The sequence below is a fragment of the Copidosoma floridanum genome, unplaced genomic scaffold (genome assembly GCF_036245765.1).
Source record: "Copidosoma floridanum isolate Cflo_tuat_1 unplaced genomic scaffold, Cflo_Japanese_pri ptg000006l, whole genome shotgun sequence".
NCBI lineage: Eukaryota > Metazoa > Arthropoda > Insecta > Hymenoptera > Encyrtidae > Copidosoma > Copidosoma floridanum.
The window spans coordinates 5287784-5313933 of NW_028321883.1; the positions used below are offsets into that span (position 1 = coordinate 5287784).

Below are 26150 nucleotides of genomic sequence, written 5' to 3' on the forward strand. Positions count from 1 at the left end.
GAAGCCAACAACATACCACTTGACGGATTACCAAAAACAGCCAATCTCTAGGGGCTTCCATGAACAGGAACTACAGAAGACTAAGTATCCAGATACTTACCTGGTTAAAAAAATTCTTCGTCGACTAGGGAATAAAATTTTTGTCTAGTTGGGCTTTGACAAAACTCATAACAGTTGGATTAATGCTAATTAATGCTTTGTATAGAAAAAGGGTAGAATTTTTATTCTAGTAAATGAATTATGAACAGATTTTTTATTTTCACATCCCGTTATGCCAACCAAAATTTAATATGTACACTATTATGTTTTATAAATAATTTAATCTTACTAAGTCAAGCAAACTACCATATACACTACCTTTTTTAATTAAATCCACTGATATACGTTCTGGTACAAATATTTGAAATTCTTCTCTTAACTCCGCAACAATTTTCTTGTCAAATTTGGTTCTCACTTTTTTCAACTTTGTTACCATTAAAATTTTGCCGACTGGTAACTCGCTAATTTTTTAAATTGAGAGTAATCCTTCACTGGCTAATTTATTTAGTGCTGCCAAACCTGCTATCTTTGATGTTAATCAAGAATGAACTTAATTAATTATACAAGTTGTAACTAAAATATTTCTCGTAATTATAGAAAAAGAGAAGCAAAATAACCTTCCTTACTGTAAAGTAAATGCAATATTTTATTCGGGCAAAAATGCATCACTTGCAACAAATTGAAATAATAAAAAATTATAGTAATTAGTTTAACTAAGGACATAAAAAAAATTAATGATAAAATAAAATATTAACATACCTTAAAACTAAGCTTTGGTTCTTTTAAAAAATGTTCTTCTGGCACATCTGCTAACTCCGAACTTCTTTTGCGACTTCTTTCCTGCTTGTGCACACTTTTTGAGTCAACAACTGATAATGATTTCGCTTTATGGTGCTGGTTGTCGTTCTTGATCAAACTGATCTGCAAAAATTGCAGCTTTTCTATATATAGGGAATCACCCCCCCCTCCCCTTCATTTCGAGTGATTTTGCTACAATCAGCTGATCTACATCCATCTCTTTTTTACTTCTTATTTCTATATTATTTTTATAAACTTTTCCTTCTTTTTTAGTTTTCCATACTTTATTGGTTAGACTCCATTGCTCCCCAGATGATAATGAGTCAGTCATATAGACTATATCTCTTTGACTTACGGTTTGTGCTTTGTCTTTGTTTTGGTCATATACGCATTCAACTTGTTGCTGCACGTCTCTTTCAGACATTTTTAAAAAATTTTCTATAACATTTTATTGCTTAAAATTTTCATCTTGAATAACCATTTCTTCGTAATTTTTCCTTTTATCATCCTTTCCTCTTTTCCCATCTACTGTTTTACAATGTCCCCAAGATAATGTATCCATAGAAGCAGTAAAAGTATATCCGTTATCATCGTGGGAACTGAGAGAAATTTTATTTTTCTTCTCCGTATAAATTTTATGATAACAAGATCTAATATTCCGTAGCTCTCACCCGATACTTTTACTTATATTATGCAAGCAGTAAATGTAATTCAATAGTCGCTTTCACAACGCTAGTTTTTACAACCTTTGCTTTTTTTTATTACATTTTCATTTTCCAGAATACTGTATATTTTACTTCTTAAGCCAACAAATTGTGATATAATATCTCCATTGCACTCATCTTTTATGAGCCCAACAACTTTCTCATTTTTTGAGGGCATCATAAATATATTATATTCTGGATAATCTGATGCATCAAATTCTTATATGTCAGCTATCATCAGTTTATAAATATCATGGTTTGTAATTTCATAGATTAAACTTTCTGTATCAGTATAGAGTAATTTGCAATTATTTTTTAGCTTGGAGAGCATACAATCCTAATGAAAGTAATAAACAAGAGTTTTAGATAAGTCTAACACACTAAGTCCAATATATATATGCTTTTTATTCTCACTTATGTACCTTGCATTTAAACGGCTACGAAATTTTCGTCGAAAACATCACAGCTGTGAAAATTAGGTTAAGAAACATAATAACTCGCACCATAGCGTTCACTCCAATGATTTAACAGCTTAAAATCGATACGTTTTCTCTCGTTTTTCATTGTTTTACCAAAAGTGGCATTATTAAACAGTTTAAGGAGTATTTTTCAAACTCATTTCTAGACTTTTTTCTTTGATTACTATCAACGTCCACACATTCCTTGAGCCATACACTCTGCCAAAATGCCAAAGCACAATAAATTTTTGTGACTTGTAATCCATGGTCTACGGGCTAAGCTTGCTTATTATACAATGTTGTTATTAATTTTGTTTGTTTTGATCCTGGAGCTGCTATATGATCTAGACAAAATGGTAAATCTTTATGAAAATCATGAAGCTCTTTTAGATACGCCAAATAAACCTCTAAAATATAACCGTAAGCACCTTTACTGCGAACTTTATAAAAATCTTGAAGCTGTTCTTTAACTTCTGGGGGAATAACCCACTTTAATTTTTCCATAGGGCAGTGGTTGAGTCATTGCCCAACCATATAAATTATTAAAATCAAAATAAACTATATACTTTTTGTCTTTATCTTTTTGATAATTTTCCAAGTACTGATTATTGGCCTCAGCATATCTGTTACAGCATTGGCTGATTCCACCTCTAATTCCCTTTTCAATGAATATAAAAATATCAACATCAGTAAATAGTTAAATCAGTAAAATGTAAAAAATAATTAACAATTACTAATCTGTACGTAAGTAATATTAGTTGTACTTAAGTATACAACAACTTACGTTTGTTTTTTTTAACATAGCATCCCAAGTAGATCCCAGTGTGGTAAAATAGTGCACTGAATCTAATTCATATATTTTTAAACAATTATTTCGAAAGTTTTTAAAAATGACTGTCAATAGAAGCATATCAGTTTTGAGATATAAGTCTGAATATTCTCCAAGGTTTTTAATATCAAAGATTTTCCATATAGTTTCAGCATGTACATAATCCACATTACTTATATAAGTGTCATAATCTACTGTAAAAATTCTTTTAAGAAGGGAGCGTAGTTTCTTTTAGTTTTTCATACGACGACATATAATCGTATGGAAATATACCTTTTCTTTCGAGCATGTCAATTCGGTCTAAAGAGTAAGCATTATCTTGACTGAAAACTTATTCTAAAATGATATACTCCTCCAAGTAGGATGCCAATTTATCTAGAGATGATGGTAAAAATCGACACGAGTCAATGAAGCGTAAGAGAATGCTCGTCCTTTCAACATATTTTGGGAAAGAAATATACGTTTCTATCGTTTGAGGAATGACTTGTACTCGTCCAGGAAAATAAGTAACGAGTTCTTGTATGAATAAATGTGTATCATAATTACTCAAGTTATGAAAAATCATGACTATTGATCGATAGTCTTGGTACTTGATACTGCATTCATTATGTGCAGGTCCTCGATATCTAAATGATAAAAATTAGATTTCATTTTAAACAAATAAATATTTTAAATAAGATAAATGTATCTTACTTACTCTCTAGTTAAATATCAATGGCTATGAACTTTGTTAATGTTCGTAATTGCTTTTCCACATATATGATACCTGTCCACATTAAAAGATCAAAATCTTCCTTATCAGTAAGAGGTCTCATGGGTACTGGATTGTCATGTATGCTTTGTAGCTTCAAGGCAAGATCATCCATTTTTTTTACAAACCAAGTAGCCAAATTTTCGTCACTTTCAATGTCTTGTCTATAAAACGTGTATGGTGATTTAGCGTCATCAAAATTGCAGTTTACGTAAAATCCCACACTTAGAGTTTTATGATGCTGTATGGCTCGCTCCCCATCATGTATGGATTGTAATATGCAGTTTAAGTCTGTATAGACAATAAATATTATTGGATTCTTATTTATATGATTTTCAAATCTTAAAATATGATTGTTAGAATTCGGTAAAGTCACTTTACACTTGTTCACTTTGACGCACTATATAGATCCACCGTATAGATTTTCAATTTATCATCAGTTGAAAGGTAATACAGGCAGCGATCACAAATATATATTTTATGCTGGTGTTTAGTTAAAGAGCTGCGAACAAGCCGAGATAGATGTTTAATCTACACATAATGATATGTTTTAGTGTTATAATTACTATCACTGTCACCATCTTGGCTTCTTTTTTCTTTTACTTCATCGTATTTTTCACCTTCCGCGGCATCATCATTGTATTTTTGAACTCCTAATTTTTTTTTTTTTTTTTTTATCACTATTTTTATCTGTGTAGTAATTTTTTATGAGCAGTTAATTTACATCTTCTTCTGCTGTCAAATAGAGGGGTAGTGTTTAATCAAAATTTTTTTTTCTTCTCCAAGAAATATACAATTATTAAAATATAATTTTGTTTTTGAAAGTTAGGTATCTGTTTACGTTGGACGGTGTAGGTAATGCCACTAAAATTGTAATTATTTTCAAACTTTATGTAACAAGACATGCGATTAGGTCTATTACACATAAAATTTAAAAGCAGATAAAATGTCACATTTGAAGCACTGTTGATCTGTATTTTGAACATTTAAACAAGCTTGAGTTTTGAACATTTAAACAAGTATGAAAAATGGATTTCAATTTGATATTAAAATACTTTACTTTACAGTCTCTACATCGTTCTTAACTATAGAAAATTAACTAGAAGAATAGTATTAACTTTCAGAGTATGTTGCTGATTCAGAATTTCTTGTACTTTTGGAACAAATTTTTTTCTGCAGATTTCAAAAATGTTATTACATCCAAGTGTTAACTATTAGCAATTACAGCGGTCCGTGTAAGCTTTTTAAATCCACTTATAATTTCTTTCCACGTGACACTCTCCGCATCTCCATTAGCAGATAATGTAACAATTCATAACCCTTGCAATTTTAATTTTTTACGAAGTGTTGCTAGAAAAGTTGATACTAGACGTTTAACATTTAATAACTTTTTTTCGACGTGTAATGATAACTTTATGGAGTTCTTGTAGTCTGCAATACTTTTAAGCACTGTTTCACTATTATAGATCAGATCTTGAATACTAATAATGTTATCACCATTTAAAAAACGTCAATACAACAGAAGAAAAATATTCAAACAAATAGCAAATATTGATAAGCCATCGACATCTACTAGTTATAAGATACCTACTAGAAAAAGTACTTCACCGCTAAAGAAAAAATCTAAGATTGATCACCAAGAAAACTTGGAGCCTGCAAGTATTAAATTTAAGTCAAATCAAGACAACAGTGATCGAATGCCAGATTGTAATCAAACAAATTATAATGAAAAAGATTTAAGCGATATCCAGGGTGCCAATTTTTTAGATATTTTAAATGAATTATTTTTTCGTGCACGTTCTACTCACAGATTAATTTAAGATAATTTTAAAAATTTAAATGTTTATATTTGTAAGTGTGTAATAAATCAGGTGATTCTCAATAATTATTATAATTTATAATTGTGATAAGCATAACTCTTAAGAGATTTCATAGTTTACTTATGTAATACTAAAGTAACTGATTGAAAAACATTATTTTGGTAGTTTTTTTCTTGAACATTCGCATAAAAGCATATAAATATACTAGTAGGGCCAACACCCCCTACGCACTCCACGCGCCAACCCACCACTAACAGATAGAGTAGACAAAATAACGACATTACTTGTGTATTTATCAATGAAGGCTGATAATTAGTTCGCAACAGCAGAATACATGACTCACAAAGGAGTTGATAAAACATGTGATAACATAAGTATTAATTTTTCAATAGAATTTTTAAATAATATCAGAGAAGGTCTTCAACCACACGATTAACAATTAAAAATAAATGCTGTAGTAGTGTTAATAAGAACTTTAAGTATATCGGACGGTCTCTGTAGAGGAACAAAATTAAAAATAACAAAATTATTTAAGTATCATGTACAAGCAGAAATAATAACTGGAGAAAAAAAAGAAAGCAAAGTTTATATTCCTAGAATAATATTGAATACTGGCACCTCATCATCATTACTTTTGTCTTCTATGGGAAACAGTTTTTCTTTGTATTAGCATGTTCTATGTTTATCAACAAATAACAAGAACAGAGTTTTGATTTCTTAGGATTGTATATTAAAAGACCTTTATTCTCTTACAGACAATTATACGTTGTTTTGTTAAGATGTAAGAATCCAAAAAGAATTCTTATTTAAATTGAGTCCGAGAATAAATCAGAAACTAAAAATATTGTTTAGCAAATTTTTCAGTGATTCAAAAATATGTAACTTTGAAGATCATCACATTTAAGCAGACGTATGTTAATTCATAAAAACCATGAAAAACAAATATGTAAAAAGTGTGAAAAGGGTTTTAAAAGAACAGATGAGTTAAAACGACAGATGAAATGTCACAAAATTAAGCTAACAGAATGAATTATTGTTTCGATAGCTTAATTGTGTTTGTCTATTTAATTATACCTTTTCCTGATTTCTGTCTTTTTGTTCATAAAGTCCTCAGGTAATCAAGAATTTTATATTTGGATAAAGCAGACATGGACCAGAAAGAGATTTGAAATGTAAAAGTTCAATCAAGTTAAACAAATAATGGTACCTCAGAGACACATGGTAAGTAAGGGGGAGCAAATAGACAGAGGGAGACCTATGATCAGTGACTTAAAAACCCTAAAAACGAGCTATGACTTGGGTACTAAATTACGTATATTTTTTAACATTTATGATGGTAAAACATTCTATAAAAAAGTATTTTTGGAGGGGAAGTTAAGGGGAAGCGGGGGGGAGCTCACTCAAATATAATTTGATCAAAAATGATGTAAAAACAAGCAAATAACTACGTAAATTGAGGGGGAGCGGGGGGCGGCTGAGACTCACTTTCGTCAATACAACTACGTAATATAGGGGGATTTATAAAGACTCATATGAGACTTTTTCCAGCTCGAAATCGGGTAAGATACAAACTTTGGGCAAAGGTGTAAGGAAAAATGACATAACGTTCCACAGAATCGGCATTCACAAAGCTTAAGAAAAGTTGGTCCATGATGCTGATTGTGAGTGATAATTTACTCGACTAATAGCATGCTTCACTTCAACCATTATGAATAGCAGTTTATCTATGGAATTCTGTAAGAGGGAAACAACTAGCGGTTACGTAGTAAAACTACCATGGAATGTATATAAAAAATCGTGCATTTATATTGGTGTAGAAAAAACTCCCCATCAATACAGTTAACTGTACATATTTTTCTAAGGTACACTTTAGCAACGTCTACATTAGATATTTTTTTCGAATCTGTCCAAATCCTCCTGAATCACGTGCACGCGACATCTCTTCATACTCATGTATAAAACAAAGTCGCTAAAACCCTTGTAATCGCTAACCACAGAAACTACTCAACCGACTGGGCTAAAATTTTTTTTACTGGTTTTGAAAACTTTCCAGATAGTCTAAGTATAGTTTTTATCTTGAAAAAATGACTGACAAAAGCAATAAATAAGCTCAAAGTTTTGCAAAGATACGCTAGCTTTGCGCTTTAGTTCAGTCGAATCCACTAGGTGGCGTCGAAGTAAAATCGAATCAACCTGCAATTGAATAAAACAAGTGTGGTTATAATAAAAAAGTGCTGAATGCCACAGTCAATCATCAGCAGTGCACAAAGCATAGAGCTGGAAGTCGTGCAGCTGGCAATCCCGCCTACGGACAATACTGTTCTCTAATGGACAAGCGATTTAAGTCAAGCTCCATCTTGATCAACCATGATTGACGAGTAGCCACCAATAATGAGACGTTCTAAGCGCTAACATCTCTGGCAAAATACCAGGAGACGTCTTGCCAGAACACACTTTGCTCTAGCAATTTGGGGTCTTAAGGCCATTCTTCTGACTGACCTAGTGCTCCTACCAGAGCAGATTATATTACAACACCAAGCCAGGGAGAACAACCCTGAGTTTGGGCAGTCATAACAGCCTCTTTAGTGGTTCGTAGAATTGGTATGTCCACAGAGCTCCAGGCCCACTTTTCTGACTACCAATAAGCAGCTGGTTATCCAGAGAACGACCCAAAGACGGGATATTCTTTGGTCAATAGCGTACCTCTCTTCAGCACGGTCTCTATATGCAGAAATTCCAAGAGTCAGAACTAAGCTACCCACTCGGCCAGCTCTTTATCATCAAGAATAATAATAAGGAATGGCTAGATCATTACTGGTAATAACGTATGTACTAACGTGACCATCACAAGTATTTACGTTTCCTACGTAACCATAAATCTCATCGGTTCTTTTTAAGACGACCTAAAGTTAAACTACGTTGCCAACAAATACATGTTTACTACCATTTCCGGCAAAGATTTGTCGACTAAAAGACTGTATAAAGCTGGCCACGATGAAACCATGTCAGTCATTCACTGGCAGACGTCACGAGCGGAGTTGTTCGTTGCAACTTGATCAAACGGGACAGTCTCCAACGGGCAAGCATCATGAATCAATCTCCCCACTCTAGATCACCAAAACGACTGAGCTCAGCAATAAAAGAAGGTGCTTTAGACACCAACGTCTTTGGCGTAATACCATGAGACGTTGGGAAAAAGTTCTACAATTAGCTTTAACGCTTCAGACGTTATAGTTTTCTCACGATCAGTCTGGTGCTACAACAGCAGACCAGAGAAGATCACTTGTAGGTTTCTAGGCAGTCAGGTTTGCTGGGAACTAGAGTCAAAAATGAGTTTAGCTCACCGGTCCTTTTTAGGGCCATCGGACGTCGAACTACCTTGCCAACAAATACATTAAAACCCAATGAAAGCGAAATGGAAAGAAAACTTCTAATGCTTCAAATGCTCAAAATTTTTAGCGTCAAGAAACTGACGCAGAACATTCACCGAGATTGAGACAGCAGCGTCAAAATTGACAAACAAAGAATCCATTATAAGAGAGATCACCTTTGCATCATAACACAAACAGTAATCACTTAAATCTTTCAGATTTTTAAATAGGTAGAATAATGTGTACTTGTATTCGTTGTGGCAATGAAAAATGAAGAGATTAAGCTCTAGGACTTTGTTGCTTTGGTAACAAAGTTGTAAGATTAAAAAACAATTTTTTACTTATGTATATTTTTTGTCAGTTTTGAACGTTTATGGTTTTAACAAATATCTCTTTCTATTTATTATAACGTAAAATAGTACAAATCAACAGACCTGTTGCAAACAGGCTAGCAATTATTTCATAGTGTAAGGAACGTATTGTACTTCTCAGCATAATTATATGTTTTTTTTTCAATTTTTACAGCTTATTATTCGACAAAATAAATTGCATGGATTCCAAATAAATATGTTTTTAATAAGAAGATTTTTGTTTTGATATGTTTTACGGATAGATGTAAAATTTTTAACTGAAAACATTTTACATTACGTGTCAACACACTTTGGTATTCTACTCAGTGAAGCCGAGACAGGGGGGGCACTAGTCTTGTGTAAGTAAAGCGTTATGAATGTTATATTAAGATGTTGAATGCTCAAAACGTAATCTTACATTTCCCATTTCAATATTTATAGAATCAAGTATAACGGAATGAGAAGTAAGATAATGCTTTTCTAGGAAAGCTAATTAGGAAAAAAGCGAGTTTTGTCTTACAAATACAGGAATATCGCGAATTCACATTATGCCCTGGAGTCCACTCCACCAACATGCGTCACCATCTTGCACATCAGATTTTTTCTGCTTCTTATTACTTGACAAAAGAGTCACGTAAAATTTTTGAAAATATCTCCTACATAAAATCAATAACTCCTAAGAGATATTTCTGAAGTATTCTAAATTTCCCAAAGTATTCATTAGAAAATCCTTATAACAACCTCTTTTCCTATGCTACACCTTCTCTCAGCGACTTAACACTGCTGCTTTGAGGTGTATATGAGCGAACTACTTACAGTAGAAAATTCATTCATCGACAGCTCTTTAAGATTTCGAAGTCATATTTTCGCAGCATAGAGAATCAGAGATATTTTAACAAGGCGTCTAGGCGCATCTACGCTATTACACTCACTATAAGATGGGTTTTTACAGCATTTAATAAGCTCGCAACCAGAATCCAGTACACCATGTCTCTCGTAAGTTTTTATTTTAAGTGTGTGTGATGGCAAAATATTGGAGTATTTGTGTAAATATTTTTTGTTAGGTTAATTTGTGTAGATGCTTTTTTTGTCGTAAATAGGATGTTCATAATTTCTTAGGAGTTTTACAACCCAAAAATTAAGCTCAAATCCTTAAAATTTATTATAGTTTTATAAACTTATGGAATGGCCTTGCTAACAAAAAGTATCAAAGTAACAATATTTATTTTAATGTATCCAAAAAAGAATACTGACGACACATATATATATTTTTAAACGAAATGTGAATGAAAAAAATAAGAACAAATGATAAATTAAATTAAAAGAAAAAAAAAAAAATTAACAATGATGTGGATTTGAACCCGAAAGTGCAAAACGATCAACGAAGCAGCATGAGCCTTATCGATCTCAGCTATTCGAAGGACACGTGGATCCTCTTTTAAAGTTACATATGTTCATAGATATCCTTTAGAGCTTGTCCTAGAGTTCGCAGGAGTTGGGATGTGTGAAATTAATAAATTAGTGGTTAAAGCTATACTGAAAACCTTCAAAAATATGTAAATCTGTAAATTTTTTTAAAACATTAATGGATTCGCAAATGTTAAAAGTACGAAAAAATTCAAAATAATGTACTAAAATTAAACGTCTGTGCATATAATTAATGAGCATTTAGTTCCACGATTTAATTGAATAAGATTTATAGATAACATCAAAGCAAGAGCATGTCAGTTAAATATATACAGCACTAGCGGCCCCGGCTTCGCCCAAGACTTACCAAATAAAACACCGTAGTGTGTTGACATATAATATGAAACGTTTTCAGTTAGAAATTTTACATCTATTCCTGACACTTCATAGAAAAAAAATCTTCTATAAAAATACATATCTAAAATATAAAATACATATCTAAAAATACAAAACATTTCTGTTTACAATCCATACAGTTTATTTGGTCAAATAATAAGCTGTACAAATGAAAAAAAATATAATTATGCTGAAAAGTACAGTGCGTTCCTTATGCAATAAAATAATGGTTGGCCATAAGAAGCGGTTTATTTGCAGTTTTTTCCGTATAATTTACGAAAAGGGCTATTTTTTTTAATCTGTTAAGATTTAACACTTCCAAAAAATATATATTAAAAAAAATTTTTCTTCTCTTATCTCACAACTTTATTACCAGAGCAACAAAGTCCTCGAGCTTAACCTCTACTTTTTTTGTTGCCACAAAAATATAAATATATTTTGTACTTATTTAAAAATCTGAATTTAGATCTTTAAAGATTCAACAGATTACTGTGAGGGTTAAATGAAAAGCTAATCTCTCACGTAATGGATTCTTTATTTGTCGATTTTGACGCTGCTATTCCAATCTCAATAAATTTCCTGCATTAGTTTCTTGACGCCTAAAATTGTGTTCATTAAATACATTTGTAGTTATCCTTCCAATTCACCCTCTTGCGACTTTTGGCATGCTTAAGACTTTTGTGAACCCTAAAGGCTGTTTTCTGTCAACTTTGTTAAGTTCTAAAATATTTGTTGGCAAGGTAGTTCGACATCCAATTGCCCTGAAAAAGACCCGTGAGCTTCTTAAGTAAACTCTTTCTTGACTAAAGTTTACAGCAATTTTGACTGCTTGGATGCCTCAGGGTGATCTTCTTTGGCCTGCTGTTGAAGACCCAGACTGATCGGGAAAAAAATTACAAAGTCCGAAGCTTTGGAGCTAGTTCTAGTGCTCTTTTCCAACGTCTCCTGGTATAACGTCGAAAACATTGGTGTCTAAAGCACCATTTCTTTGCAGACTCAGTTGTTTTGATGATCTAAGGTGGAGAAATTGGTAGAGGTTGGTTCGTGATGCTTGCCCGTTGGAGGCTCCCGTTGGCTAAAGTTTTTTTTCCTTTATAGCTGTTAGGTTCGCCCAGCGCAGACCTTGGAGAGGATCGGTGATTCCTGATTGAATGCTTAGAGCCAAAAGGGTAATATATTGTCATCGGTTGCCAGACTTTCCAGCCTTGCGAAGAACAACTCCGCTCGTGACGACTGCCAGTGAATGACTGACTTGGTTTAATAGTGTCCATTTTTAGTTAACGTAGTCTTTTAGTCGACGAATCGTTTCCGAAAACGGTAGTAAAAATGTATTTGTTGGCAAGGTAGTTTAAACTTAGGTGGCCTTCAAAAGAACCGATGAGATTGAAGGTTAAGTAGTGAACGTTAATACTTATATTGGCCCTGAAAAAGGCCAGTAGTGAAATTTCCAGTTATTTCTTATTATTATTCTTGATGATGGAGAGCCAGCTGTGGGTAGCTTGATTCTTACCCTCAGAGTCTTTGTGTACGGAGATCGTTAATGAGGGAGATACCCACTGACTAAAGAATATGTCGTCTTCAGGTCGTTTCTTAGATAACCAACCGCTCATCGTTAGTCAGGAGAATGTGGGTATGCCGTTGGGAACACGACCTCTGAGAAGGTAGCGGTTGTGGCTGCCCGTGCCTCTCAGGACTGTCTTATCTGGCTTAGATTTGAAGCCAAAAATTCTCTGACGGCACCAGGCGGGATTGTGACATGGCCACCCAACTCTAAAGTATTGGAGCAGGTTGTGCTCTGGCTAAATATTTCATCTGGTATTTCACCAGAGACGTTATCGGTTAGAATAATTTTTTATTGGTGGTACTCGTCAATCCTGGAGATTCAGGGCAGATGTAGATATAGGTTACGAGCCCGTTAGAGAAGAGTGTCGTCGGTAACCGGAACACCCAGCTGCACGATTATCATCTTCATTCTTGTTGCAGCTTGATAAACTGTCGGCAGATAACTGCAGAAATTTCCGAGACGCTCCAGCTTATTATAACCACACTCATTTAATTCTGTTGCAGGTAGCTTCGATTTTATGTCGACGACACCTAGCGGATCCTATTGTACTAAAGTGAAAAGCTGGCGTATTTTTAAAATCATCTAGGAAGTGTCATAAATCAGTATGCGAAATTTCAGCAAAATCGATTTAGTAGTTTTCGCGGTTAGCGATTACAACAGTTTTAGCGACTTTGCTTTATATATTCAGTAAGATATACTCGGTTGCAGAGTCAAAAGAGAAAAACTCGTGTCATCGCTTGCTTTGGGTGTGCGCTCAGCTGTATAGCTATATAGCCGACATTTCCACTTCTCTCCTCGTAGGCGCACATTCGGTATACCCCTTCCACGCGTCTTTAAGATATACGCCTATATGGACATTTCCATGCCAATCCACTCCTCTCGTCTCAAATAAAAAAAAATATGCTCCTGGTTCGGCACTTGGCCACGACGGGGCGCTCGAACCAGTGAAAGAAAGTGGGTAAACTCCGTAGCATTGGTTAAATTAAAATTAGTTAAAAGTAATACAATTCAAAATGTGTGGTGCCATGATATTGTGCGGTGTGGTGTGGAGTAGTGTGGTGGCGTTGTGTGGTTTACAGGGGACCGGAAGTACGTCATGAGGGGTACGGCGAAGGGGGGAAAATCAAACAAAATCCACTTCCGTTACACTTTTTCTTATGGTCACTAATCTGAAATCATTGATTTACTCTGTGGGGCAGAGCACGCCTATAGAAGTATAACTTAAAAAAAATATATATATATATAAGCAGTGTTGAAAACATGAGTAAGCCTGAAACAAAGTGAAAACAGAGGTGTTGAAAGTAGAGAGAAGGATAGGAAAAAAACCTATGAAGGGACGTTACGAGAAGGAGAGAGACTGAAAGTAGAGTAAAATCAGAAGACAATACAAAATTACGAAAGTAGAAAATTAGTTGTAGACTGCGTAGCATTTCTGAAAAGTACAAAATTCTTGATAAAGCAGTTAGCCAGACGGAGTTTCAGTGCAATAAATGTTTGTTAAGATGGTTAAGGATATAAACGTGTATACGCACGCATAAATATGTAGAAATTAGAAGTTAACAGAAAAGTTTAGAAAAGAATCTGTAAGGAGTTATCAACAATATGTTATGCATATGGCAAAAATGGATGGCCATAGGGGAAATCATCCAGAAGACGTGCTCGAGTATAACCATGACCAGGTGCGAATAAGCACGAAGCAATGTAACGACAGATCAATATTGGCAGCGTTAGCCTAGAGAATGAGAGAATTTTCAGAAAGACGATGAGAGAGAGAATGGATTAGATCGTTTATGAGCAGTCACTTACCCGTTGCCTTCCTTTAGGGTCCACTCTCGCTAACCGTTGCTGGATCCACATCGCATAAACGTGTAAGCTAAACCACCGTCAACATCTATTTCTTCTTCCAGCGTCGCCTGCCTTCCAACTATGGTCCAAAGTTCTCGGGAATGTGTGATTGAAGTAACAGACGAAGTCAGCCAATTATTGGATAATCCCTCATCACTAACACGATAAGACCGGAACGGTAGTCTCACTGGTGTACTTTGTTCTGTTTCTTATCAGATTTTTCCTCTTGTTTTTTTAATTTTTGTTATTGTAATATCGAGATTATAAATGAGATATTCCACTGATCTTGCACCGTGCATTTCGTTCAAAAAACTTGGATTTAGTTTTTTTGTTTTGAGTACAGAGCAAGTAACTCAATTCATGTTTATCTTTTGCGAGCCTACGCGATGTTAATATGTGAACCCACAGTTCACACAGGAAATGAACAGAGTAGCATGAAATACGCTGAATATAAATGTTTAAAGACTATTAGGATTTTCATATTGCTTCACTTGTAATTTTTCCAAATACGAATTTTGTTGTTGAGATTTAAGAGTTTTGTTGCCCTGTGGGTCGAAGTCCCAATTGAATTTGTTTTCTACGTGTAATTTCACGTTTAGCACAGTCTATCAATTGCATAAGCGATACAAAGATATAAATTGCAATTATCATTTTGAACTTAAGATAAAATTTATTATTTGTATGAATACGAATTTTTAATACACGTGATTGGTTTAAAATAAATACGTGTTTATAGTCATTTATTAATTGTTTTGACTTCGCTTTTCTTTCATTAACTTTTATTATTCATTATTTTATTATTATCCATTTAAGTAGGCCTAATTTGCTTATACTTAACTAGTAATTCTTATTATTTTTTCGGTATTGCTCTCTTTCTGACTCCTTATATGATAATATTGACCGCCATGTAGACATGAACCTTTGAACAAAAAATTCGTGGTGTGAGAACCGAACTACATCAAGTAAACACGATATTTAATGCCTGATGAAAGATTCATAATTCACCTTCTAGTGGTGTTACTCATGTATACACACCAGACGTCAGCGCGATGAACAAGGTAACGGCAGCGCCCCAGAGGAATACAGGCGTAAACATACGGCATTAACAAAAGAGCAAGGTATCAGATCGCACTTAAAAGTCAGATGTCAACAGCGAAGATGGTAATGATACAATGTTGTTACCAAGGTACCAGAAATTTAAGGAAACGCGTTAGAAAACCTTTTTAATAGCATCGCACTGGGTAACCTTGATCTCAAACCTTAAACGATAAATAACGATGCCATTCGGAATACGGAAAGGCAAATCGAAGAACTACGCCAACGCCTTAGGGAGGTGACTATCGTTTAACACTCGGTGAACGGAACACGCGAGCAGGGCGATGGATTACGTACCGAGCAGAAAAATCGCTTGACTAATTTAGAGCAACAAAGCTAAGCGGACTTTTAACTTTTTAGAACTCCTTGGGTCTAAGGTACGTCAAGCTTGCGTTTGGATTTACCTTCATTTATCGCAACTATATATGACCAATTGACGCGTTGCATAATTATAATGAAGGAATGAAAATTAGCTAACAGTACCTAAACACATGTTAACGGGCAACTGCTAAAGGACTCGGCATCTGACTAAGGGCTGTTAATTTCACGATAGGTGAATAACTTTAATGATTTTTGTGCATTATTTAACCGTAAATGTTGGAACAAATGGATTCATAATCAAATTTAACATGAAGTTACGTTCAGGGAACTATACAGCGGAATACAATATATCACATAGTGACTTCTTTACACGTATTTATAACAAGGTCAAAAAACTATCACGACCACCAACCAAGTATCAAATTGTTCGTGATTTTGCACAACTTTTTGATGCCTAAAATAACAAGTATTCTTCATCGTACGATTAACGAGTAAAATGAACTCATCGGCTTGTTTATTATGTTAGGGGGGGGGAGCTTAATTCACAATAACAGAATAAATATTTAAAACAATTACACTTATTTGCAAAAGATGCCTTGATTTCTTTACGGGCATCCAACAAATTATAATACGCTGTGCCAACATCATTACCGTAATCTAAATGATAATTATTATAACAAAAATATCGCATAATTTCTTATTTAACCAGAATAAGTAGTAAGGGCTAACCGAATACTAAAATAAATCAACACGCCCGATCATTAAAAATTAGCGAGACAGAGGACAGATTCATGAAATTGACACTAATGCGGAAACTGTATCAGCGTAAATCCAAACAGCGTTGTGTTTTTCAAACTTTCCACCAAATACGATGATCATACGCCTGATTTTTTCTGTTGATAAAATATACCATGCATATGGGAGAGCCTCGATGGCTGAGTGGTTAGCGTGCTAGCCTCCTAGCCGGACATACTCGAGGGATCGTAGGTATGAATTCCGTCGAAAACTATCGATATTTTTTCTCGGTCTTTTTCGATGGGATGAGTATCCAGGATGCCGAAACAACACTTATCCAAATTTTAAAACAAATAGTGGATTATTTCTGGTGATGTCTAGACCTCCAGGGCTTCCTTTGCGAAGGAAAGCTAACACCTGGCCAGCTCATCGGGTAAAGTCACTGTTGGTTATAAAAAGGTCGGTACAGCGAGTTAGATGGTTTATTAGAAAAATATCTTTCCATTAAACTTGATAATAGCTGGGGTGTGCTTGAGACAATCGCTGCACCCTGTAAATAGTACTCAGTAGGATTAATGACCAAACCGTTTAAAGAGAAATTTGCAAGGTGCCTGCACGAAAGGCTAGCATACTTGGGGAAATTAATCGTATTTACGGAAAAAAGAAAATAGGAGGTAAAGATGAGGGGCAAGATAAATAAAAATCCTGGAATGAGAATACGTTAAAATCTTAATACTGATGCTGCTGCTGCTGCTGCTGCTGCTGCTGCTGCTGCTGCTGCTGCTGCTGCTGCTGCTACTACTACTCGTCCTCTAGGGGCTGCAAGACCTTGTCGTTGGTGGGGGTGCCTGGCTTGGGATGGGGTAGGCTCTAAAGAAATAGGCGATCATTCGTCTGAATGTTTGAGGGACTGAGTTTCCCCAAAAACAAAAGATAAAACAAAAAAAGGGGAACTTTGAAATATCAATGAAAGTATGAGTGGTGTATGCGTATAAGGACTAGAGCTCGAAGGGAGCTGTCTGGATCCTAGAATGAAAACCAGCTGACTTCAGCGGGCTGGCAGGGGCTGACCCTCCCCCCCTGCTTAAGACAAGGAAGGCGAATTTCGACCCTGACAAGGCCAATGCCGCAGTTAAAAGTGTTGTTACCACAAGGAAAGGAGACATACTCATAAAAGCCAAAGGTATAGAGAATGCGATTGCATTCTCACAACAAATTGAAAAGTCGGTAGCCGGACAGGGAACTGTGAAAATAAGCACAAAAAAAGTGATACTAGAGATCCGCGACCTGGACGCTATTATCGAGGAAGACGAGGTTAAAGAGCCTTTTGTCCAGACTTTTGCACTAGATAGCCAGGAGCCTAAAGTAGCTCTCTTAAACCCAAATATTAGAGGACAGAGGCTGGCGTTGATAACGGTAGACGAAGCAACTGCTAGACAAGCAGAGAATGAAGGCAGGTTGAGAGTCGGCTTCGTAAGCTGCCAAATGCGACGAAGAATCGAAGTAACGAGATTTTACCAATGCCTGGGCTATGGACATGTCTCAGGCAGCTGTAAAGAAAAAAATAGGTGCAAGCTTTGCTTCCAGTGTGGAAGCTGCAATCTCCGGAAGAAAGAGTGTTGATGCCCAGAACGGTGTATTCTCTAATCAACGACAACCAAGCACAAAGCCGGCAGTGGGAGCTGCCCGCTATTTAGAAAAGCGCTAGAAGAGACCATAAAAAAGGCTAAAGGAGGATGCAAATAAGGCGGAAAGGCCTTGAGTAGGAAGGTGGGCTAATGTGGACCCACGCCGCTTTAAGTACTTGTACCTATCAGCAAGGGAAAGCATTAAGCTTATAGTGGTGCTTGCTAAGTAAGCAGCTTACTATAGAGCGCTAAACAGGGTGGTGGGCCTCAGGGACCCCGAGTCCTTTTCAGGACTTGAGAGGATTGGCACCTCTAGCAAATGGTGGCGAGCTTGCTCGTTAATGCTGTGAGACGCGATGGTCTCCCTGCAGGCTCTACCCTTAAGAAATGCTAACGCGGTTACGGGGTGGAACTAAAGCCACGCGGCATGGGGGAGTTTAGTGGGTATGGGTGATCTAATAAAAAAAATCCACCAAGTCCTACACTACTGCTGTCTCTGCGGTGTGTTTCAATGCATTTCCCCTCCCCCCACAAAAAAAGCTACTACCACTACTACTACTATGCATATGTCAAATATGGGAGATGAGGGATGGCCAAAAGTTCGTTTGAAAGAAAAGCTTACATACGCAGAAAATTTAAAAAAAATGTTACCAACATAGTACGTTGACTCTATCACTAATTGCTATAGATGTCATGTTTTTAATATTATGTATTATTATGTCACTGCTGTTTTTGTCAACTGCGGAAAGTAACACCAAGTACAAATCTTTCAATCAAATTAAATTTTCTTTTCTAAATACATTAAAAAAGTAATTTTTATATGATCGTGAAGGAGACTAAGGTGTTGTACGTAAATACAACACAGTATTGATGATTAAAAAATTAACGTTTTGTCTGCTCAATTTTTCAACCTTTTCATAATGTTTTATTACACTACACAATAGAAATAAAGAGAAGAGGAATAAAAATTAAGTACGTGGACGTCCGTTTAGATATGTATAACGAATATTACAAAGGCTAGTAAATTACGAACCTAGTGAGCAAGGTTGAGAATGTGGTAGATGTCACGTGACTGAACGGACAACGTGAAATCTAGGACATTTCTTAACCTTCATATTTGCTATTCAGACGGGCTGTGTGAATCGGCTATCGAAAAACTAGCAATAATCTACTAAAAAAGCTTTAAAACATTTACATCTCAAAAGATTTAAATGACAAGAACTATTTTAAGAATAAATACAATAATGGATCATCAACTTCAACAAACACTAATCTAGCAAAAACACATAGACTTCTGATAATTCTTTAAGACAATTACCCCTTAAGATTAATAATCTTTACGATCAATAGACCTACACATTTTTTTGCAGAGATTTTAAATGATAATTTGAAAAACAATGTATCGATTCCAAAATCACACATTGACAAGATTTTATAATTTATTGCCACTACAAAATAAGTTACTATACCACAAAAATTCTGATTTGAATCGCTTTATGTTAGTTCACTATTTACGAATGTAACTCTAGATGTGTTACTGAGTCGTCATGACAAAAGATTCACAAAAATTAATAAAAACTGCAGAATCTTCTTTTATCATATTAAGGAGATCGTTTCATTTATATTTGGTAATACCTAATTTACTACTGACGGCACTGGTAAAAGTTAATGAAACTAAAGGACTGCTTATAGCAATGATCTGTGCTGTTAAGTTGGACGCACAAGCATTGTAGTAGACATAATCTGCTAGAGGTTGGATTTTTTGATAGTGGCATGAACTTCGTTGTAGTCTCCTGACATATTGCTTGCCCTAGCGTCAGTCTGCCAACGTAATTAATCTGTAGATATATCAAGGTTATTCAAAACTTCTAAAATTTTGTTAAATATCTCTTGTCTAGTAGTTTTTTTTATTAAAAAAATCCTACAAACTCCTCTCGGGGCTGTAAACTATTTTTGTCTATGAATCTGACACAAATCAAATGTTTATCAGTGCCAGAGGTATCTTATGTTTAATCTACTATTACAGCAAAATAATTCGACTTCTTCATTATCATCATAACCTCTGATTGACATATTTTGTCAAGCTAAATACAAATACATTATAGCTTAAGAAAATTGTTCTAAACCATTTCCTTCTGGATTCTGCTTAGTGTTGAATTGGTTATTCAGCTGAGTTTCAATTTGATCGGTTTTATCTTCATGAATTCTATTTTTTAATAAAAAAATGTGGTCTTTAGATTTTTTATAATCTCTAAATTTTTGTAGAGCTTTGTGCTCAGAACCAAATCCTTTTTCGCAAATTGCGTTTTTTTTATCGATCGATGAGATTTTTCATTTCCATACATATTTCATGCAATACTCCAAGTCCTGATACTTTTACGAGCCACGGAAATTGCTCAAGCCACTCTTCTTGAAAAAAAAACGTTTTTTCTGTCTATTTCTTTAAACGGGTGATCCTAATTTGTAATTTAACGCATACTTTCAAAGAACTAATACTTGAAGTTGTTTTCCTTAGATCCAAAAAGAAAACTAACAACTTCATGGAAGTTTGTCTTTTATTTCATTCAGTTTTACACTCAACCAGTTTAAACTATCAATAGTATATTACGCACCTAAAGCAAAAGTTGGATGATTTTATTTTACTGATCACGTAGTAATTGCTGCCCGAGCCAAAGGCGAGTCGATATGAACGGTAGGTCAAACTCGGTCAATAATACCTTACTTTCTGCTCGTGGTGCGCATATTTTTTTTGCACACCCTCACCGAAAGTTTGACAAAAAAATTCTTAAATACTCGTATTAAAGTTGTTTATTTCAACACGAATCTAATAATGTACAAAATTTTTACGTGAATCTTGTACAACATCATGTAAAAATTGTTCAAAAAATTATTTTGTGTCACTCAAAATATCGACAATGGCCAAAATACCGATACCTTATAAAAATATGCTATGTAACACGAACAAAAATAACAATAATTCAAGGCCTACCGTAGGAAAAATACATACTGCACAACACGTACACTACTCCACATTGAATAAATATTTATACCTCTTTACTCTTTAGCCTATATAAACAAAAGTGTGGAGACATTATGGATCAGTATATTGAACCAAAAAGATGTTTAGTCAGGTTCAGTCTGCTAAACAGCTAGTTACATCTGCTGCTACAGTACCTATGTATGTATATGTATATACATGTACATTATAAGTATCTATACGCTACTGTGAGCCAGACTACACCACTTCGTGCCTTTATACAATGCTCTCTTACACTGAGAGTATGGATATATTTGAATGTAGCACCGTTCTGTAATGAGGCTGTTTCTGTCACGAAATTGAAGCAGAATCGACGAAATTTGGGCAAGGGTGTACTGATAAAAGTTTTTACAATTATATAATTTTCAAATTTAATCAAAATATTGTTACACAAAAATGCTTTATAACCTCAAATTTAAAAAATTATTTGATAACGTTTAAATTTAACACAGTATATAAATTATGTATTAACTAATGTAAATGAAATCCCCAAACGGAAAAAACAAACATCTGAATTTTTACCGTAAAAGTAACGGTAAAGTTAGGACGATCTGACAATCACTATAATTTTTACCGCATTGTAAGGGTAATTTTTTTTTCAGGAAAGTTGATCCTAATGCTACTATAATTTTTGCAGTGAAGTAACGGTAATGTTTCTTTGCAATAAGATAAAGATGATATTTTAAAACACAATAATCTATCAACCTTTTTTTGCAATTACACAGTTTAATTGAGGCACAAAAATTCAGTATAGAATTTTTCTTAAAAGCTGATAATATTATAACAAACACGTTATGTAGATGTTAATTTTTGTCTTAAGATTGATCAGTCGCGTGGTAACGCGTTTTTATTTAGATTTAATTGGTAGAAGCTGACTACGTGGTTTTTTTGAAGCAGGACAATGATTAAGTATGAATTGAAGGACTAAGAAATTAATTTTCACTTTAGGTTTACTAGACTATTAATAATTTATTCATTAAAAAAGGAATGATATAAAATCGTACATTGAAAATTTTTTAACGTAAAAAACGTTTAAACGTTTGATCAAATAGTGGCGGTTGGCTCTCAAAATGTGCAAGAGTTAGAGCCGCCTAGCTTAAGAAAAGTTTAACTTTCCAAATTCAATAAGAAGTCAAACTGTTGGTGGATAATAAATCCTTTATGAATCATGTGCGTTATTTTAAAGCGATTTATTTTTTCTATTAAACGTAATCCTAGCTAAATATTCAAAGCTAACGATGGAAGATATTACTTGTTTCAGTTAAAACTATGCTTAATGCTGCTTAACAAAAACTCAATCAGTGAAGAGGCGGTTTAGTTACTTATCCAGTGTGTCAATTACAGTAAAAATAATCGTTACAAGAAATTATGACGTCTTGATTCATTTATCTATCATACAGTTACTAGATACATTATATAAAAGTTTGTTATGCACGTTTCGAGGGTATATAATTTAAATATGTACCAGGGATTTTTTTCAAGTCAATAAAATTTTGTATACAAATTTTTGATACTTAAGTTATCAATACTCACATCACTTTTTGACTGTTGATTGCTGAAACCAAATTCAGTTGATGAAGTCTTTGAGGCATTTTTTAATGCTTGGACAAATTTATCAGCTGAACTTTGCGCTGCATAAAAAATATTTGAAACGTTACTCATATTTCTAACTAATGCAAATAAATATGGAAGTAATAAAAAACCTACCAGTACATTTTGCAGGGTTCCCTCTGAAATGTGGATTTATCAGTATTTTGTGGCCAGTCGACAATACTGGGACATTTTGAATATTAGCTACACTCGATAAGTGTGGAAGAAGAATTGGTGTCGATGAAGTTTGAACTAATGATCGAGAGATTGGAGGTATTGCGTTATTAATTTGGCTCACGGGTGGATTGCTGCAGTAAACATCTCTTGTATCAAACGTAGGATGAATTTTAAACTGGGAGACTTCTGAAAATGATAACCTGCCTTCTAAGGATGATTGGTTAGGTATCGGATTAGAAATATTTTGATGATGTACAGATAAATTTGAAGTCTGCTGACAATTAAAATTTTGTGGAGACACCACTTGACTCGCAGAAATAATTGGAACCTGATTTGCGGGCATATGTGCTCCAACTACACCAGATCCTTGCATGGCAGGTAACGATGATATATGACTACTTTGATGCAGACCTCTTCTATCATCAGATAAATGACACGGCAATCTTTGGTTAGGGAAAATTGCTTGATTTTCTTGCGGAAATTGAGAGTGATTAGTTGAGCTGTTATAAGTAGTAGGTGCAGAGCCTTGACTGGGAGGAATGGAAGTCATTGCGTCGAGTGGCCTAGGAGGTCCAGTGGAACGATGCCCTAAGGCTCCTGATAGACCAGGTGAATGAATCGTAAAACTAGGAGGACCAACAGGTGGACCTCGAGATCCATAATTTGTTCTCGAAATGTTTATGTGTGGATTCTGAGGCAGTAATATTGTGTCTGCAAACGGGTTAGGAACCATTGCCAAGTTTGAGCCAATGAATTGAGGACGGTGCTGGCTGTATATTGTTTGACCTTGAGAGTTATGATATGAATAAGTTTGATGTTGTTGAGCCAAAGATGTGTTATTTGACAGTCTTAATGGTTCAAAAGATATTCTACTATCAATCGGTGGTCCTCTTAAAGCAGCCTGTTGACTTGGCAAAGAAGGGGCACGACTATGGTAGTATCTGTTAAATATATGTTCAAAATGTGAGTATACTTAACTAATTCAATTAATCTACAATTTAATATACATGAATATATATAAAATACATTTACCAAGAAAATTAAAAAAAAAACAAATAGAAAGAAAAGCTAATAGGATTTAACAAACTAACACAAAGTTATAATTACCTCCCGAACTGATATACATCATATTTTCCTCTATTATTCCTCTGGTCAGCTCGGTCAGCTCTATCAACCCTGTCGTTTCTATCACATTTCTCATTTTTGTCAGCTCTATCACTTCTATTATTTCTATCACCTCTTTCTCGGTCTTTGTAGGATGATCTATCGTGTTCTACAGTCAAAACGTTCTCTAACGAGTCTGGAATGTCATGATTCATTTTTGTTGTTGTAGAAACTCTTTCCGTTAAAAATCTGTTTCTTTTTTCTCTAATTACTTCAAACTCATCATCTTCTAATAATTGGTTACAGCTGTTAGTACAAAAAGATTCGCGACGACTATTTGTTTTTTCACGAAGTTTTTCTCGTAAATCTTTATGCTTTTTAAGTGTAGTTTTTGAATCCATTGGATCATGATATTCTTGTATTTTTTGGAAAGCCACAAGTTCATTTTCTTGAACAAAACCTGTTTTCGATTTCTTAACAGCAAAACCTTCATTTTGCTTGGAACTATCATGTATAATTTTAAAGTGTACATTTTCTTCTTCTGTTTCCAAGTCATCAAGTGCATCGGTGACACCCAAATCCAATACATCGTCTGTTTCCTCTTCTCCTTTAGATATTGTCTGCTGTTCAGATAACTAAAGGGACAACATTTAATATAAAAGTATTAGGTACATATATAATAATTTTTTTATATTTTTATTAATTGTAATTCATTATACTCTAAATTTTAATACAAATATTAATAAATCAATGCTTAAAATTAATTAAATAATTTAAATTAGTCGATTAAAAAAAATTATTTTTCAAGAAACAACGAATAGTAGAGTTTACTTAATTAAGAATTGCATTACGATACATTAAAAGCAATATTTGCAGATAGTAGAAAAAAAGTGATGTTTTCATAGGAATTTACTTCTTGAAGGAATTAATAGCTAGTTATAAATAGAACTTAATGTTTTTATACATGAAGTTTAAAAAATTGCCTAAATCTTTGATACATAAGGTTAACTTCAAGACAAGAAATAGCTTTTACAAAAAATTATATAAAACCTTTCTTCCCTACGAAATTATTTTTACAATATTCATAAAAAAATTATAATAAAATTGTAGTAAAATTGTTGACAATAATATAAAAACAAAATATAGAGTCATGTATAAAAAATATAAATGTAAATGGCTTCAGTGGATTACAACTAAATGTAGTAACATGAAATGAAAGAATACGGAATGTACGTAAAGGAATCATCAAAAAAGTAACTTGATCTTCAGATGATAAGAAACCAGTTAAATTTATCTTGGAAATTAATTCCTACAGACAGGGCTTCAATGAAGATCCAAACAAGTAATTTAAGCTTTTTAAATTACTGCAATTAGAAAGGTCACCGTTATAGTTTTTTTTTTTTTTTTTTTTTTTTTTCATAACTTTAAAAAATGGCTCTGTTTCTGTTTTCTCTCTATAACTAAAAACTATTACTTGTTAGCAAAAATATACGATGGCAAAAGTGATTAAATGATTAAGCAGAAAAATGAAAAGAATTTAAAAAATGAAGGTATTGAAAAAATACACCTGTAGTACTTTAAATCTGGTAAGAACTCGGTATGATATAGTATTTTATATATTTAAAAATATACACTCACTCTGATCAAAAAATTAAAAAATGACGGCCTATTACAAAATTATAAAGTCGAATGTTTGCCAACGTTTTCCAGCCTGTGTAGTTTCAGCCAACTTATCTAGATAAAAGTTATAGAATCGGTAACAAATAATCATATCTAATAAATAAGATTGAGCTTATTTTTATGTATATTAAGAAAAAATTACTTTTGTGCAATAATTAGAAGTATAACAACTACACTTATGAATACAAACGTTCAAATTCAGATTACTATGTGCACAATACTTTATTCATGTACAAAATTATTTTCAAACCGATTCAAACAGGTCTTTTTTAAAGCAATCATTGTTTAGAACTGTAAAGTCATGCATTCACAAGCTTTCTCTGCTGCCTCAGCTTCTCTTTCTTCTCCCTTATACTGTTAGTAAAATGAAGAGCAAGTCACATCGATTTTCTGGTATAAGCATAATTTGCTTCGACACCCTTTAGTAAGATTGTAGTTAATCATTTTTTAA

At 34.0% G+C, this 26150-nt stretch overlaps 1 protein-coding gene across 2 annotated transcripts in view; it reads right to left on the reverse strand.

Moving 5' to 3' along the window:
• Positions 1-26150, reverse strand: part of LOC106642159 (uncharacterized) — a 378658-nt gene that overhangs the window by 274025 nt on the left and 78483 nt on the right. For both annotated transcript variants that reach the window (XM_089598430.1, XM_089598429.1), the window contains 3 exons: positions 24023-24654; positions 22856-23856; positions 22682-22779 (listed from right to left, as the gene is read on the reverse strand). In XM_089598430.1, coding sequence (XP_089454556.1) covers positions 22682-22779; positions 22856-23856; positions 24023-24654 — 1731 coding nt within the window. The remainder of the gene's footprint in view (positions 1-22681; positions 22780-22855; positions 23857-24022; positions 24655-26150) is intronic.